This window comes from Neoarius graeffei, chromosome 7 (genome assembly GCF_027579695.1).
Source record: "Neoarius graeffei isolate fNeoGra1 chromosome 7, fNeoGra1.pri, whole genome shotgun sequence".
Taxonomy (NCBI): Eukaryota; Metazoa; Chordata; class Actinopteri; order Siluriformes; family Ariidae; genus Neoarius; species Neoarius graeffei.
Genome location: NC_083575.1, coordinates 19,287,030 through 19,300,835, shown reverse-complemented (window position 1 = coordinate 19,300,835; position 13,806 = coordinate 19,287,030). Strand labels below are relative to the sequence as shown.

Below are 13,806 nucleotides of genomic sequence, written 5' to 3'. Positions count from 1 at the left end.
TGTGCTGTGCCACTCTGTCATGCTGCAAGAACAGTGTAACCACTGGCATGCTGTATTTAAAAACTATCTTCTGCAGCAGTTTTTTTTTTTCTTTTTTGCATTTCTGGTTAGTGCTTTGTTTTTAACAGCAGTACTAGAATAAAAAAGCACAACCTACAGCCTATCATTAAAACAAAATGCAAAGATATTTCTGATGCAGCTTTAGCCTGGTTTCCTGAGGTGTCAAAAAAAAAAGCACACTTTATATGTGCACTCTCATTTCTGATGAAAACTTGCAAAAACCTCATACCCCTTTGGGTGTTCTAGAATAGGATGGTTTTTGGTTGCTTAGTGCAATGATCAGAAGGAGGAACTTGGTGTGAGGCAGCTAAAGGAGGTCTGGAATGTGAATGAGGATTTGATGTTAAAAGGTCACTAACATTTCTCACAGTTGATGCTATTTTGGGTATTTGGCTTCCTTAGGACTTGCTCGCACATACTTTGTTTTAATTACACAGTAGATATTTATTTCAGATAAAGGAAGTGCGTTTGAACTGTGACTCCAGCAGTTCTGTTCAGCTGAAGTGAATTTGGTTTTCACGCCCTTCTTTCTGTTGCTTTTTGAACGTGTGTGAACAGGCTTACAAACACGCCCCAATTCTTTTTTCCTCACAACTCACCATCCCAAACGTCCCATGGAAAATCGGGGTTAATATTCATCCGAGGTGCATTTTCAGCTTTTTCCTGTCCTTGTTGCCAGAACCAGAACCACCCATAACAGTGTGCAGCTGCATGCGCTTCCTCTAGTCTAAACACTTTCATTCATTCATTCATTCATTCATTCGGCGCTTTTCCCACCAATTACAGCTCTTTTCATCTACCTCTAGTATGTTTTAACTTCACCTAGTAGGAGTAATATTGACAGGGTGTGGTGTTTGAGAGTTCTGGGCGAGTTTATGAGCTCAACTCCATTCAGACAAGCAGAAAGATTTGAATCTGTGAGGAGTCTGACGCGCTGGAGAAGTGGGCGTGGCCCAGCCGCACCGGACAGACTCCACTCCATGAATGAGTCAAGTCTACGACGAGCTGAGCTGAGCTGTGGGGGAAAGAAACAAATTCAAACTAAAAAAGAAAGAGGAAGAGGTTGTTAGGTTATTTATTCGCTGCCTGCAAAGCGCAGGAGCAGTTTGTAAAGCTCATACTTGTTAGTCCAGAAGTGCTCAGGTCCCAGTCCGAGGCTCAGTACTCCACTCGGTAAGTTAACAAGTATTTGTACACTAAACTCATACTGTCCTCTCTGTGAGCTTAAAAAAACAACAATAATAATATATAATGCAATTTTTAAATTTTATAACTTTCAGCTCTTTTTTTCTGAATTAAGCAATCCTGCTGCTCTATAATTTCCATGTGCCAAAGTTCTCAGAATTAAGTCAAGTTTATGCACACAGGCACTCACTTTTTATCATTATAGGCTATACTGTGCAGTTCGAACTTCGCAAAATGATATGACTGTTGTGTATTTTAAAATATGTATAATAATAATAATAATAATAATAATAATGAACAGAATAGGTGACTTTATTCTCATTGGGTGATGATGATGATAAGAGGAACTGTGCGGTAACACAGCAGGAGAGTGTATCTAACTTCCTCTTCCTTCTATTTCAAAAAGATACAACTAGAGAGGAAATGCAAATGATGTCAAACTATCCACGAAATGAACTAGACGTGCTGGTGTTCTTTAGTCTATTACAGTGTGTGCCAGGTTGTTTTCACTAAACTGCTTTATGGATTAGTGTCCTGTAGTCTACTTTCTATAGCCGGTGTTCAAATCCATTTTAAGGCCCTGCAGTGTGCGATGATAAGTGGGGATCCGCTGCGTGGTTACACTGTTGAGTCACATAGTCTTTTCATTTCTCTGCGTCACCAAGCCGACAGATAGGGAAGGGAAGGGAAGGGGGCGTGTCCGTGGGTGTGTTTCGAAAGCACGCGCGTCTCTGTATCCGGGTAGAAAAGAAGCGCCTCATGGCTGGAATTCACCACTTCATGGCCATAGTGAAGGGTGTCACATTTCAAAATGTCTCAACCTTTAACAGCTCATGATTTGAGTTCCATGTTGTCTGTTTCTCCTGAAATCTGTTTTGCCCTTTGCTGTTCACTTAATCTACAACAGTGTCATGGGACTTCCTCTTATCTCCATTCATGTGGTTTGAGTTGAGCCGTGTGCGCACTGCATTCATGAATCTGTCAATTAGAGGGTAATTTCCAGCGCCACCTCAACCTGGCAGATGAGAAATAAGTGTCAAATGTCCCATATTGTTCATACTGAAAGAAGGAACAGGATAAACAGGCAAGATGATGTAGCTGGGGGTTTTTCCCCTCCTCCAAAAAGCTATATACATGATATAGAAGGATGATGATGATGATGATATTATTATTATTATTATTATTATAAAAACCGAGTTGTACTCTTTTGGGCATTTTCGTGCTGGTTTAAAATGTGGACTGGAAATGAGCATTATATAAATAACATATAATAAGCATACATAATAAATAAACGTAAATAAGCATATACAGTGCAAGTAAATATTACTGTATGCTTTGAGTACTTGGGTGTGAAGATGGGCTGTCTGTCAGTTTGGTGAGTCTCGTTTCCAGTAAATTAAGTGACTGCCTCAGAAGAGGAAACGGTGACAGTGACACAAAGTTACATTTGTGAAAGAGGGTTCTGTCTGTTGTTCTCTTTTGCATGGTTTTGAAATTACTAGCCTTTAGTGCAGCACACTGGCCAGCTGGTATGTGTTGATAGATTTTTAATGAAGTCTATAAATGATCACTATTCAACATTATAGACAAGTTGTTTCCAGTAAACAACACAATGGAAATGCAGTTAAAACGTTTCACTTTTTTTTTTTTTTAATTGTCAAGTTGTCAATAGGGAAGCTAAAAAACAAACAGGTTACCTATATAATTAGTGTCTGTATTCAGGTTGAAACCATACATATCAAAGCTAATGTAATCACACAACCATGCATAGGCCAAACCTTGGATTTTAGCAGTCACCAGCTGATCGGACCAACTTGGATTTTTTTCAGTCAGATGATGATTTACATCAAGTTGCCGCCTTGATTTTTTTAAATAAAGTTAAATTAACCCCATTTTTGTTTGCTGTCTGTTCAAGATTCCTTTTAAAATGTCATCAAAATACTAGAATAAGTGTTCATATGTTTTAAATATACAATGTGCAAGATTTACTATAGCTTAGGTTTTTGTGACACCTGGTGGACAATTAGGGAACTGCATGGACAGCCTTTTGGCTCCTATCAAATAAAAATTACTACTTTTTTTTTTTTGTAGGATGTAATGCCAATGAAGATTATAAACTACCACCATTATAAACACAATCTGTTATTTTCATTCTTTTAGTTATTTCGTAGCCTTAATTTTAACTAAAGCCTAACTGAATAGACTAAATCACTTCAATTAGGCAGCACGGTGGTGTAGTGGTTAGCACGGTCGCCTCACAGTGAGAAGGTTCCAGGTTCGAACCCTGTGGCCGGCGAGGGCCTTTCTGTATGGAGTTTGCATGTTCTCCCCGTGTCTGCGTGGGTTTCCTCCGGGTGCTCCGGTTTCCCCCACAGTCCAAAGACATTCAGTTAGGTTGACGTGGGGCGGCCTTGGCCTTGACGCTGAGGTGCCCTTGCAAGGTTCCTGACCCCTGACTGCTCCCCGGGCACTCTGGTGTGGCTGCCCACTGCTCTGAGTGTGTGCGCATGTGTTCACTGCTTCAGATGGGTTAAATGCAGAGGATGAATTTCATTGTGCTTGAAGTATGCATGTGACGAATAAATATTTCTTGTATCAGGTTCTAATCTGATTATGGCCAAACATTCTATTGTCTTTCTTTTTTGAAGCTGATGATTTCCTAATATAAACCTCAGTGATTGGAAAAACTAGTGTAAACAATATCAGCTTGACTGTAATGGCAATTTTAATTAAACTAGGAAAAATGTTTGTCGGCCTGATCTACTGTTATAAATAGTGTTACTGGTAAAACAGCTGTGACTCCAGTATGATTCCAAACGCACTTATTTGTCTAAAACTTATCAGTGCTTGCTGTCATGTGAAATGTTTGAGAACCCCAGGGTTAATGAAGAGTCTTACTCTATAGTGAACGCTGGGTGCTCTGGGCCTAATCAAAACACCATATGACAGTTTAGGTTGGTTTGTGGTTCACAGCCCTTTTGTTATTGCAGTCAATATACAACAACAAACAAAACTTGAATTAAATTTGGTCTGGTGTTTGCATGCGGCGGTCGTCTTACACACACTGCAGGCGGTTGCTTACTAATTAACGGCTTAACGTCTGAGATGGTAAAACACTTCAAAGTCCAATATGAACTAAAAGTTGAAGTGTTGACATGAGTGTGTGCTCTGTTAATAGGGACTATGCACATACAACCCATTTCGGAGGCTCTCTACATGCTGTTGGCGCTAGAAATGTGAATACCAACTTAACTTCGGTATCATTCATTTCCTACTAATAACCTCATGGTAAAAGCAGATGCGCACTTTGCATAGCCTACTATTAGTGCGAGTTGTCTGTACAGTAGTGAGACATGGTGCACTATTAATACCTGGGTGATGTACATCTACTAAAACCGCAGGAAGTGTAGCATGGAACATTGGACACTTTTTACACTAAAAATGGTTGCTGGCTGCAGAAGGCAGTCAGCCACCAGATGGTGCTGCGGTTTAAAATTTGATGAAAGGCCGCCGCAGCGACCAACAATTCCCACTACACCGTGGACAATAATTAGAAGCAAACCAGTTTGTACGCATTTGGCCTTTTTCCATTTTAAAGGGATTGTTTTTTGTTTGTTTTTCTTGTGGTGATACTGCGTGGTAATTTCCATGACTAGTGACAAAACTTTCGTGTTCAATTTGAGACATCGTTAAACCGTAGTAGTTTTTGGTGTGTAGATTTTTAATAGTTTTGGCAGCACATATATTACGAAAAGTGGATGAATGTAGCTAGTTTAGGTTTTTTTTTTTTTTTTTAAATCTCAAAACAAACCAGACCTGTATATGGTACTAAATTGTGGTTTAGCTAAGTGCTATTGGTGTCTCAGTTATTTTGTTGAGATGAGGTGTAACACCCTTTTTACAAACTACAATAAGAGAACTTCATATTGCAGGAAATGGTGTATCACTTCCAGCATATTTATGCTGTTAATGTGCAAATTTTAGACTCTGGTATCTAGTGGGTTGGGCAACGCAGTGGTTAACACTGTCACTTCACAGCAAGAAGGTTCTCGGTAGGAACCTCATGGCCGATGGGGAGCCTTTCTGTGTGGGCTTTGCGTGTTCTTCCTGTGTCTGTGCGGGTTTCCTCTGGGTGCTCTGGTTTCCCTCACAGTCCAAAGACATGCAGTTAGGGTAACTGGCTACTCTAAATTGTCCATTGATCAAGCTTGGAGAGGGATGGGCTCCATCAAGTATAAATACCGTAAAATACCAAATAATAGCCCGGGCGATTATTTGTCTCAATCACGTAAGAGACCCGGCGCGTATTAGAGACTAGGCGGCTATTTGGAACAGGCGATTAATTCCTTCTTCACAAACACCTTCCCCAAAATCTACCTCAAAACGGGGAAAAAATCATTCTCAGATAGGCCTACTTTTAACCAGTATAACTTACAGTTTGTTTAGAGTTAGATTACAGATAGCACGGTGCCGACTTCGGGGAATTTTGAAGACGCAGAATGCATCTTCGCATGGCACAGTCGGGGTGGATAAAGGATAACTCACACACCTTTTCCTGTTAATGACTAGTTAAGCGCATGCTTTACAAAATAATCAAGAAACCACACCATTGTCTGTGCGCAGCACTGTGATTTAATTACTCTGCAAAGTTATGGTCACTTGCTATCACCCTCACCCATGCAGCCTCCACCCTTTGCGCTTCGCGATGTCTGTCAATCTGAAATTGCATGGAGGGCGCGACGTTGAAGCAACATAATTAGGGTGCGAAGTGTCAAACCAAAGGGTTTTTTCTTATGCTGAAAAATAAGTGACCTGCAGTGGCTACATACTGTCATCTTGCATCACGTTTCTCTCCAAGACGTCTCCCTATTTGGCCGATATGAGCCTATTCCCCGAGTGAGTTGGTACGGTGGCTCGACCCCGTAGAAAACTTAAAGTTCGGATGAAAGTTAGTTGAATAGGTTACTGACTTGTAGGCCTACATGTTGCCTGCCTGACGCGTGCTTCTGCCCAACTTGCACGACAGATTACTTGTTGAAAAGGCCCCTTGGATTAGATTGGCCGCGAGCAGACTGAAATGCATGTTAGAACGCTCTCACCTTTTTTGTAAAGCGTCTTCCAGATCCGAATGGGTAAGGGCAAGTGAAATGGTATAAGGTCTTTAATAAAACTCAGTGTGTGCTTTGACGCATGCATTCGGCAATTTAGGTCGTTTAACAGAAGCAGCAGTCCAACCTTGGAAACCCGCAGTCCTCAATGTCACCACACACGCTGGCTTTCGTTGGGTATACCCAAAGGGGTGGCTAAGACATCTGTCAAAAGTTACGGAGTTGCATTTCTCAAGAAATATTACGGTAGACCAAGATTATAACATTGAAATGGCATGTTTATTATCACGTAACAAAATGTTGTAAACAGTATTATAGAAATAATTTCATTCATTCATTCATTCATTCATTCATATTGTTTCGGTAGAAAACTATGCAATGCAAAATCGTTTAAACCCCAGAAAACCAGAAAAGTGCTGGGCCTCAAGATTCTAGATAGAACGTTCGGACGCTTTTTTTTTTTTTTTTAGACCCCGGCGAGTATTCGGAACCGGCCTTTATTTGTCACAACACACGCGTACACCCGGCCGTTAAAGGGAACTCGGCGGTTAATTGGAACTCGGCTATTATTTGGTATTTTACGGTACCCTCGATGTACCAATAATGGACTGTTAAAATATGAAAGTATGTCCCTTTTACACACTCATCCAGAAGGGTAATTTTGCAGAAGGCCATCTGTCTACAGCAGAAAAAAATAAAATAACAAAACCCGTCTGGAAAAATCCCAAGGGAGTCTGGAGCCAGGTTTGTGACGTTACCTGCGGAAGCGCCAGCAGGCTGCAAGAGCTTGCACGGTTTCAGTGCACAGCCTGTGTAGACCAAGCGCTCCCATTTCTCTCTCATTGTCCGGTCTTTTGGAAAACGATGAGTACTAATCCCATCATGATTGGCGTTGCTACACCTTCCTAAGATACATCTGTTAACCATTTTAATAATTCCGTTGAAGAAATTTGCAGAAAACCACCAGGTCGTTTCCTCATAAACAAACCAGCGCTGACGTAGAATTCAGAGGGAGGCGTCCTGCATGCGATGTCATGAAAATCCATGTTTCCCAGGAAATCCAAATGCCAAGTTTTTTCAGAGGTGAACCAATTCGCCTCAAATGGCTCGATTTCAAATGAATTTTTCTGGTATTGCGCAAGGTAAAAAAAATTGCACAAAATGCAAAATGTGACAGATATTTGACCAAAGTTTAATATAAAATAGGAGAATTACATTGATCTTGCTCCTGAATTTACCGAAGATGTGCACTTTAAAGTTTGCTGCACTATCTTTATCATTTTTGTCCACAAGGTGGCAGCATACACGATACACAATGCAAACTAGGGTGAATAGGGCTTTGTAGGTTTAGCGTTTGTGATTTTTTTTTTTCAGAGGCTAAAGCTTTTATAGATGTGTGACGTGAGTTCCAGACTGGCTCATGGTATGTAGTAAACATAATGAAATGTATTTAATAATACAGAAAATTTATTAAAGGCAAGTTATTAGCAGAATACACAAAATAAGCAATGTGACAAATTTTGACATTTACATTGCAGACACTCTTATCCAGAGAAATGTACAACAAGCACACACAGCACCTGGGAGTTAGGTGCCTTGCTCAAGAATACTTCAGCCATGAATTTTCCTCCCAATCCTGGGAATCAAACCCTTTAGGCCCAAGGCTGCATCTCTAACCTTTAAGTCACGTCTGCCTGTGAATTATGTATCAAATAAAAACTTTTGGATTACAGGTGACTCTTTCCTACTGAAAACATTTTTCCTCAAATAGGTCCTGGGTGAAATAAAGTTTACTGCCTGATGCACCTTATCCAGTGGCGGCTCCTGAATTTTTTTTTCAGGGGGGGCAATTTTCCCCCGTTATGTCTACACAGACCGTAAATGTCCACAGGACTGAAGTAAATTGGCCTAGGTAGCAAATCAATTGGCCGAACTTGTTTTTGCCTGGTAAATTCAGATATCAATACAGACAATATCTCTTCTCTCCACTAGGTGGCAACACTAAACAAGTTACAGTTTTTTTCAATTGCTAACAAGCGTTTACCCATACTTATGATACTTTTTCTAAACTCTTAACACAGACTGACACCTACGGCACACAATTGGCCAAATGGTTAATTTTCTTCTCAAAAGCACATACTGTTAAATATATACCAAAGATTCTTTTCAAAATAGAGCAAATCTTTTTCTGTACATACTAACTTCCCCAAAACACAAGAATTCTGACTCAAAATTAAATACTTATGTCAAACAATAACATTTGTTTTCACTTCACAAGTTACATGGAGTCTATCAAAGTACACCAGGTTTCAAAATACTGGATATTGTTGACATTACAAAAAGTGCATAGACTTTTCTGTTTCAGTTTTACGTAAATGTACTGTATTTGCATGCAAAAATGCAATCCACTGTTTTACCCCAAATATCTTGTATGTTGACATGTAATAGTTACATTCAAAAGAATTTCAGTAAAAAGCAAATAGATTTTTTTCCTTTACTGTTTACAGTACCTACTTCAGTAGGTACATTTGAAATCCTGTGACAGAACAGAAAAAAAACAAACAAAAAAATAACACAAGATCAATACTTCCAAATAAAAATGCCCAGATACGTAAAGCAGAGAAACAATCAAACAATACAGCAAAAAAATCCGTCTCTAATCTCTTCTATCATCTGGGTTTGGCCACATGTTTTCATCTACATCACATCTTATGTCTTCCAAGGCAATACACCTAGGGTAAAAACGCTTTGAGCGCCGGATCCAGCCTTGGCAGTCTTCCGCTGTTATGTCCCTACAGCCAGCATCCATGGCATCCAGGAGGGTCATTTGATCATGTGGCCGATGGTCATACACATTCCACCTCCATGCCGAGAAGAATTCCTCTATCGGATTTAGGAATGGTGAATATGGTGGAAGGAAGAGGCGTACAAATCTTTGGTGGTCCCTGAACCATGCCGTCACTGCCTGTGAGTGGTGGAAAGCAACGTTATCCCACGTGATCACGAAGGTGCTGATGTTGTCACCCTCATCATATTGTTTTGGAACCAGTTGCTGGTGAAGGTCATTCATGAATGCAATGAGGCGCTCTGTGTTGTAAGGCCCGACCTGAGACCTGTGCAGAAGTAAGCCTGTATGTGCTATTGCTGCGCACATAGTGATGTTGGCACCCCTCTGCCCTGGTACATCAACTGTAGCCCTTTTTCCTATTACATTTCTTCCGCGACGACGCCTTTTTGACACATTGAAGCCAGCCTCGTCGATGAAGATAAATTCGTGAGGGACCTGGTTGGCCTCCAATTCCATGACTCTCTGAAACAAAGTTCATTTACGTAAGTCAAATTACAGTATTATTGTATACCATACTGTATTGTAATGATTACAGTAGTGGTCAGCAAACAGAATTGAATATAGAATTGAAAATACAGTATACCTGCACATACAGCCTTCGTAGATCCTTCACTCGATCACTGTTCCGATTGAACGGTACAGTGTAGAGCTGCTTCATTCGCACTCTGTGTTTTGATAGTGTGCGTGCAATGGTAGTGAGACTGATGCTGTTGATGTTCTCAAACACTTCATTTTCGTCAACAATTCTGGCCTGAATTTCGCGCAGTCTGATTTCGTTGTTTGCAACAACCATTGCCACAATGGCCAGCTCTTGGTCATTGTTCAGGAGCCTTCCTCTTCCCCCAGAGCGAGGAAGGCGTTCCATCCTTTACAGTAAAATACAGTAAAGGGAAAATACAGTATGTAAAAACACAATTACCACAAATACTTACTGTATACAGTAATTTACCAATGAAAATAGACACAATCCATGTAAATACATACCTGTTGGTTTGTTGAAATATGCGAACAATACTGGCAACTGTTGACCTTGGCACATTGGGCTGCACCCTTTCACCTGCCTCTCTTAGGGACAGACCATGATTTACCACATGGTCAATGACAGTGGCACGGATTTCATCAGTCACCACCATTCGTGCAGCTCTTCTAATGCCTCCACCACGCATCCTGACCCCTCTACCATGCCCTCTCCTCTGGCCTGCTCCTCTTACTGGGCCCACACCTATTACCGGGGCTGCACCTCTCACTGCACCGGCACCTCTTCTTGCAACATCTGCCCTTCTTCCTGCAGCTACCCCTCTTCCTGCATCCCTTCCTGGGCCTGCACCTCTCCCTTGGCCCCTCACTCTTAGTCTTCCTCGTCCAGGCATTCTCTTTCTGCTTACTCCATTACAAGCATTACTCCACAAAGGCCTCCTTTTGTAAGTGTCTACATTTGAGCCATACTATGATCAGCTGTGGTTGGTCCAATTTACCCAATAAATATCTGCTGTCAATTATTCAATTACATATTTGTCAATCAGCTGAGATATATAGTTTTTGAACTGATATCATTGCTGAGGGAAGTGTATTTATGCTGTATGTATAGTTTGGAATATTGTTTTTGCTATTTTGGGAAGTTGTGTGTTAACAATTGTAAATAATACAAAAATAGTCTATCATTTTGTTAAGAGGCATATCTTGTCTGTTATGAAAATGTAAGCAATGAGGAAATGTGTTTACTGACTGCAAATTGTGTGAAAATGTCATGAAACGTCTGAATGGTATGGCCACAAAAGTGTGGTGATTGTGTGAAGAGTTTTGAAAATGTGCCAAATGAGTGGACGAACGCTTGTTAGCAACTGAAAAAAACTGTAAAGGTGGCAAACCTTAGTTTACACTCTCACTCACTTACCTTAGTTTACTAGTAGCCTAGTAAACTAGACCCACCCGCCTAGCGGCCAAAAATATTTTTGCCTACGAGTGGCAAATATTCACATTTAGTCTGGCTTGCCAGGCTAAAACTAAGGAAGATTCATTGTGAAGCCTTCAAAACATTTGGCATCACAATCAATTAATATTACATTACTCATTTATTTTCTCATATTTTTTCCAGTATTCTATAATAAGTAGACACAAATTCTTAATTATAAACATATTCTAATTTCTTCATTCTAAAGAATGCAATTAAAGTGGCAGGATATAAATCCAAAACAAGTGTTTATTTAAGTTTTGAAAAAGATGAAGAAAAGCATAACCATCAAACAAACATGTGCAGCTTAATTATGTGGGTTTTTTTAATATGGAATTGCACCATTTTAACAACAAATAATAATTCTAAATAAATTCTGCAGTTTTTTCCCCAAGAATTCCTCCAGAAAGCCATGCCTTAAAAGGAAATTTAAAGTATTACAAGCATGTCAATGAACACAAAAGGCTTTAGTTATTTAGCTATATACACACAAGGTTACGCAAGGTTTTGTAGTCAGTGCAACTTGGCTTAACAAGTTGGAAAAAAGGTAAGGTGCTGCTGGCTCCAATGAACACATACTGTACAATATATAAAAACTGAAAATATGCTTAATTTACACCAAGTCAGAGAGAACTTGAGGCTACTGAAATATTCCAAGCATGGCAATGTTAAACTACCACTGGTAAAACAAAAACATGGCAATGTTAAACTGCCATTGGTAATACACACACAAAAACTTTTGCCTAGTAAATTCAAATATCAGATATCACTGTACCGTCTGCTGTGCTACTTCCAGGGTGGAAGAGAACGCAAGGGTAGCAAAAAAGAGCATTGACTACATTACAGCCAGCTAGCCAAGTTTTCCGGTGGTACCAGTTCTTGTTAAAACCTCTTGAGTAGGTCTTCTCCCCCTTCATAGACACTTGCTTGATGTTTAAATTCGGTCTAGGAGGTCCTAGCTGTTTGATTGCCGTTTTCTCCTCATTAGTACGACAATTAAAGGGAACTTCTTTCAGAGACGCTATCGTATTGTTGCACTCAACACTCGCCGCCATCTTCATAGAATGTTCACACATTTCCCGCGCAAGTTGCGTTTTCCAGCCCAAAATTATGTTCAAAACCCGCCAAAATGCACTTAAAACCGCCCAATCTGGTAACACTTGCGCGGCGCAACAGGCGTATGACGTAAGCACGCTGCTTGTGCGAGCACATAAAACCTAATAGAAAATGCATTGGGAGCATGATTTTCGAAAAAAACGTACGTACCATTACTGTCAATGGGAGATTTTGGGGAAATCTGAACCTGACAGAAATCGCCCCAAAAGGGCGTGGCTACACCAGGCGCAACCTTAGCCTGATTGGACAATGACATTACTGTTGCCGTTGTAGTAGGAGTAGATAAAAAAAAAATCTCCCTCCCTGTTTGGGAGTGCATCGCCCAAATCGCCCCTATTAACGAGCCGCCAGTGACCTTATCCCTTAAGTGCCATCTTTTTTAATTATGGTGCCTCATTTTCAATATTATTGTGAATATTGTGCTATACTAAATTTTGTGATGAACTAAAACACAGCCTACTATGTAAAACTTTAAAGCTAGCAGTTTACACGTTTCTCAGAATTTCACCAACATCTTAACATCAGTCACATTACCAGCAGGGAGAAAGGTCAACATTTTGGCTTTGCGTCTTGAGCGTAATTATCATTAATCTGTTTTATTTTTTGTCATGAAAAATGCCTTTGATTATTCACAGTATAAGAAACCCATAAAAAGATGTTAGCCTGTCTTTCAAGGCCCCGAGATCTAGTTCTGAACATGTGTCTTCTCAGTAGTGTTTCATATTTACTGTGTCCAATCATTCTGTTGTCACTCATGCAGACAAAGTTGTCTCTTGTAAGCTCCTGTAAACCTGCCGAGTCATTCCATCCTAATAGCCTGCAACAAATGAACCCTGGACTTACTGATCAATGTGCCCTATGAGGGTGACACTTCCCTGTGACCTCCGTGTGGGAAAAGTGTAAGTCATTATAGGTGGCATTTAATGAATATTGATAGTCCTTAGAGGTGCTCTGTAGCAGAGAGAGACTTTGTGTTTGTGAGGCGCTGACTGGAATTCATGATGAGCCCCTCTAGGGTTTCCCATTCCCCAGAGAATGCGTGTAACAAGAGAATATTGATTGGTGTTTTTGTGTGTGTCATTCCTCCAAGAAGACTGATCCAGTGAGAAAACACCTGCATTTCTTTCTCACAGGGTTTAGTAGAAGAAGGAGGAAGAGTAAGGTACCCTGGTGTGTGTTTTTTGACTGTCATACTTGCCTGAAATGCGAATTCACTGCTTTGAGAATAGTAACCTATAGTATGGTTTGACATGCTGCGTGGATCTTATTGTTAAATGGAATTTTCCATGTAAAAAAAAAAAAATCCATCCACCACATGGGTGTTTCCACTCACCAAAACGTCCCACAGCTATCTGCTGGACATATAGTTCCATACTGCTTCTCGTTTTTTTTACCTAATGGTACAAACGAGGGCTTTTTTCCCCCCTGTACATCTACTGCTATTAGAGCATCTAGATTACTTCCTAGTGTCCTAAAGCTTAAACCCCAAAATGTGTGGATGATTTGGAAAGTGTGAATGGCTTAGCATGTCTTACCAT

The 13,806-nt window shown here is 40.3% G+C and overlaps 1 protein-coding gene and 1 long non-coding RNA gene across 2 annotated transcripts in view; one reads left to right on the top strand and one right to left on the bottom strand.

Moving 5' to 3' along the window:
• The first annotated feature begins 954 nt into the window (after positions 1 to 954).
• LOC132889152 (uncharacterized) overlaps positions 955 to 13,806 on the top strand; it is a 54,124-nt gene continuing 41,272 nt past the window's right edge. Inside the window, exon 1 of the long non-coding RNA XR_009655012.1 lies at positions 955 to 1,233. This is a non-coding gene — a long non-coding RNA (uncharacterized LOC132889152). The remainder of the gene's footprint in view (positions 1,234 to 13,806) is intronic.
• On the bottom strand, positions 9,010 to 10,104 carry LOC132888510 (uncharacterized). Its single transcript, XM_060924534.1, has 2 exons — positions 9,785 to 10,104; positions 9,010 to 9,663 (listed from the first exon to the last, which is right to left on the bottom strand). The coding sequence occupies exons 1-2, from the start codon at positions 10,064 to 10,066 to the stop codon at positions 9,010 to 9,012; spliced, it is 936 nt and encodes a 311-aa protein (XP_060780517.1). The 5' UTR covers positions 10,067 to 10,104.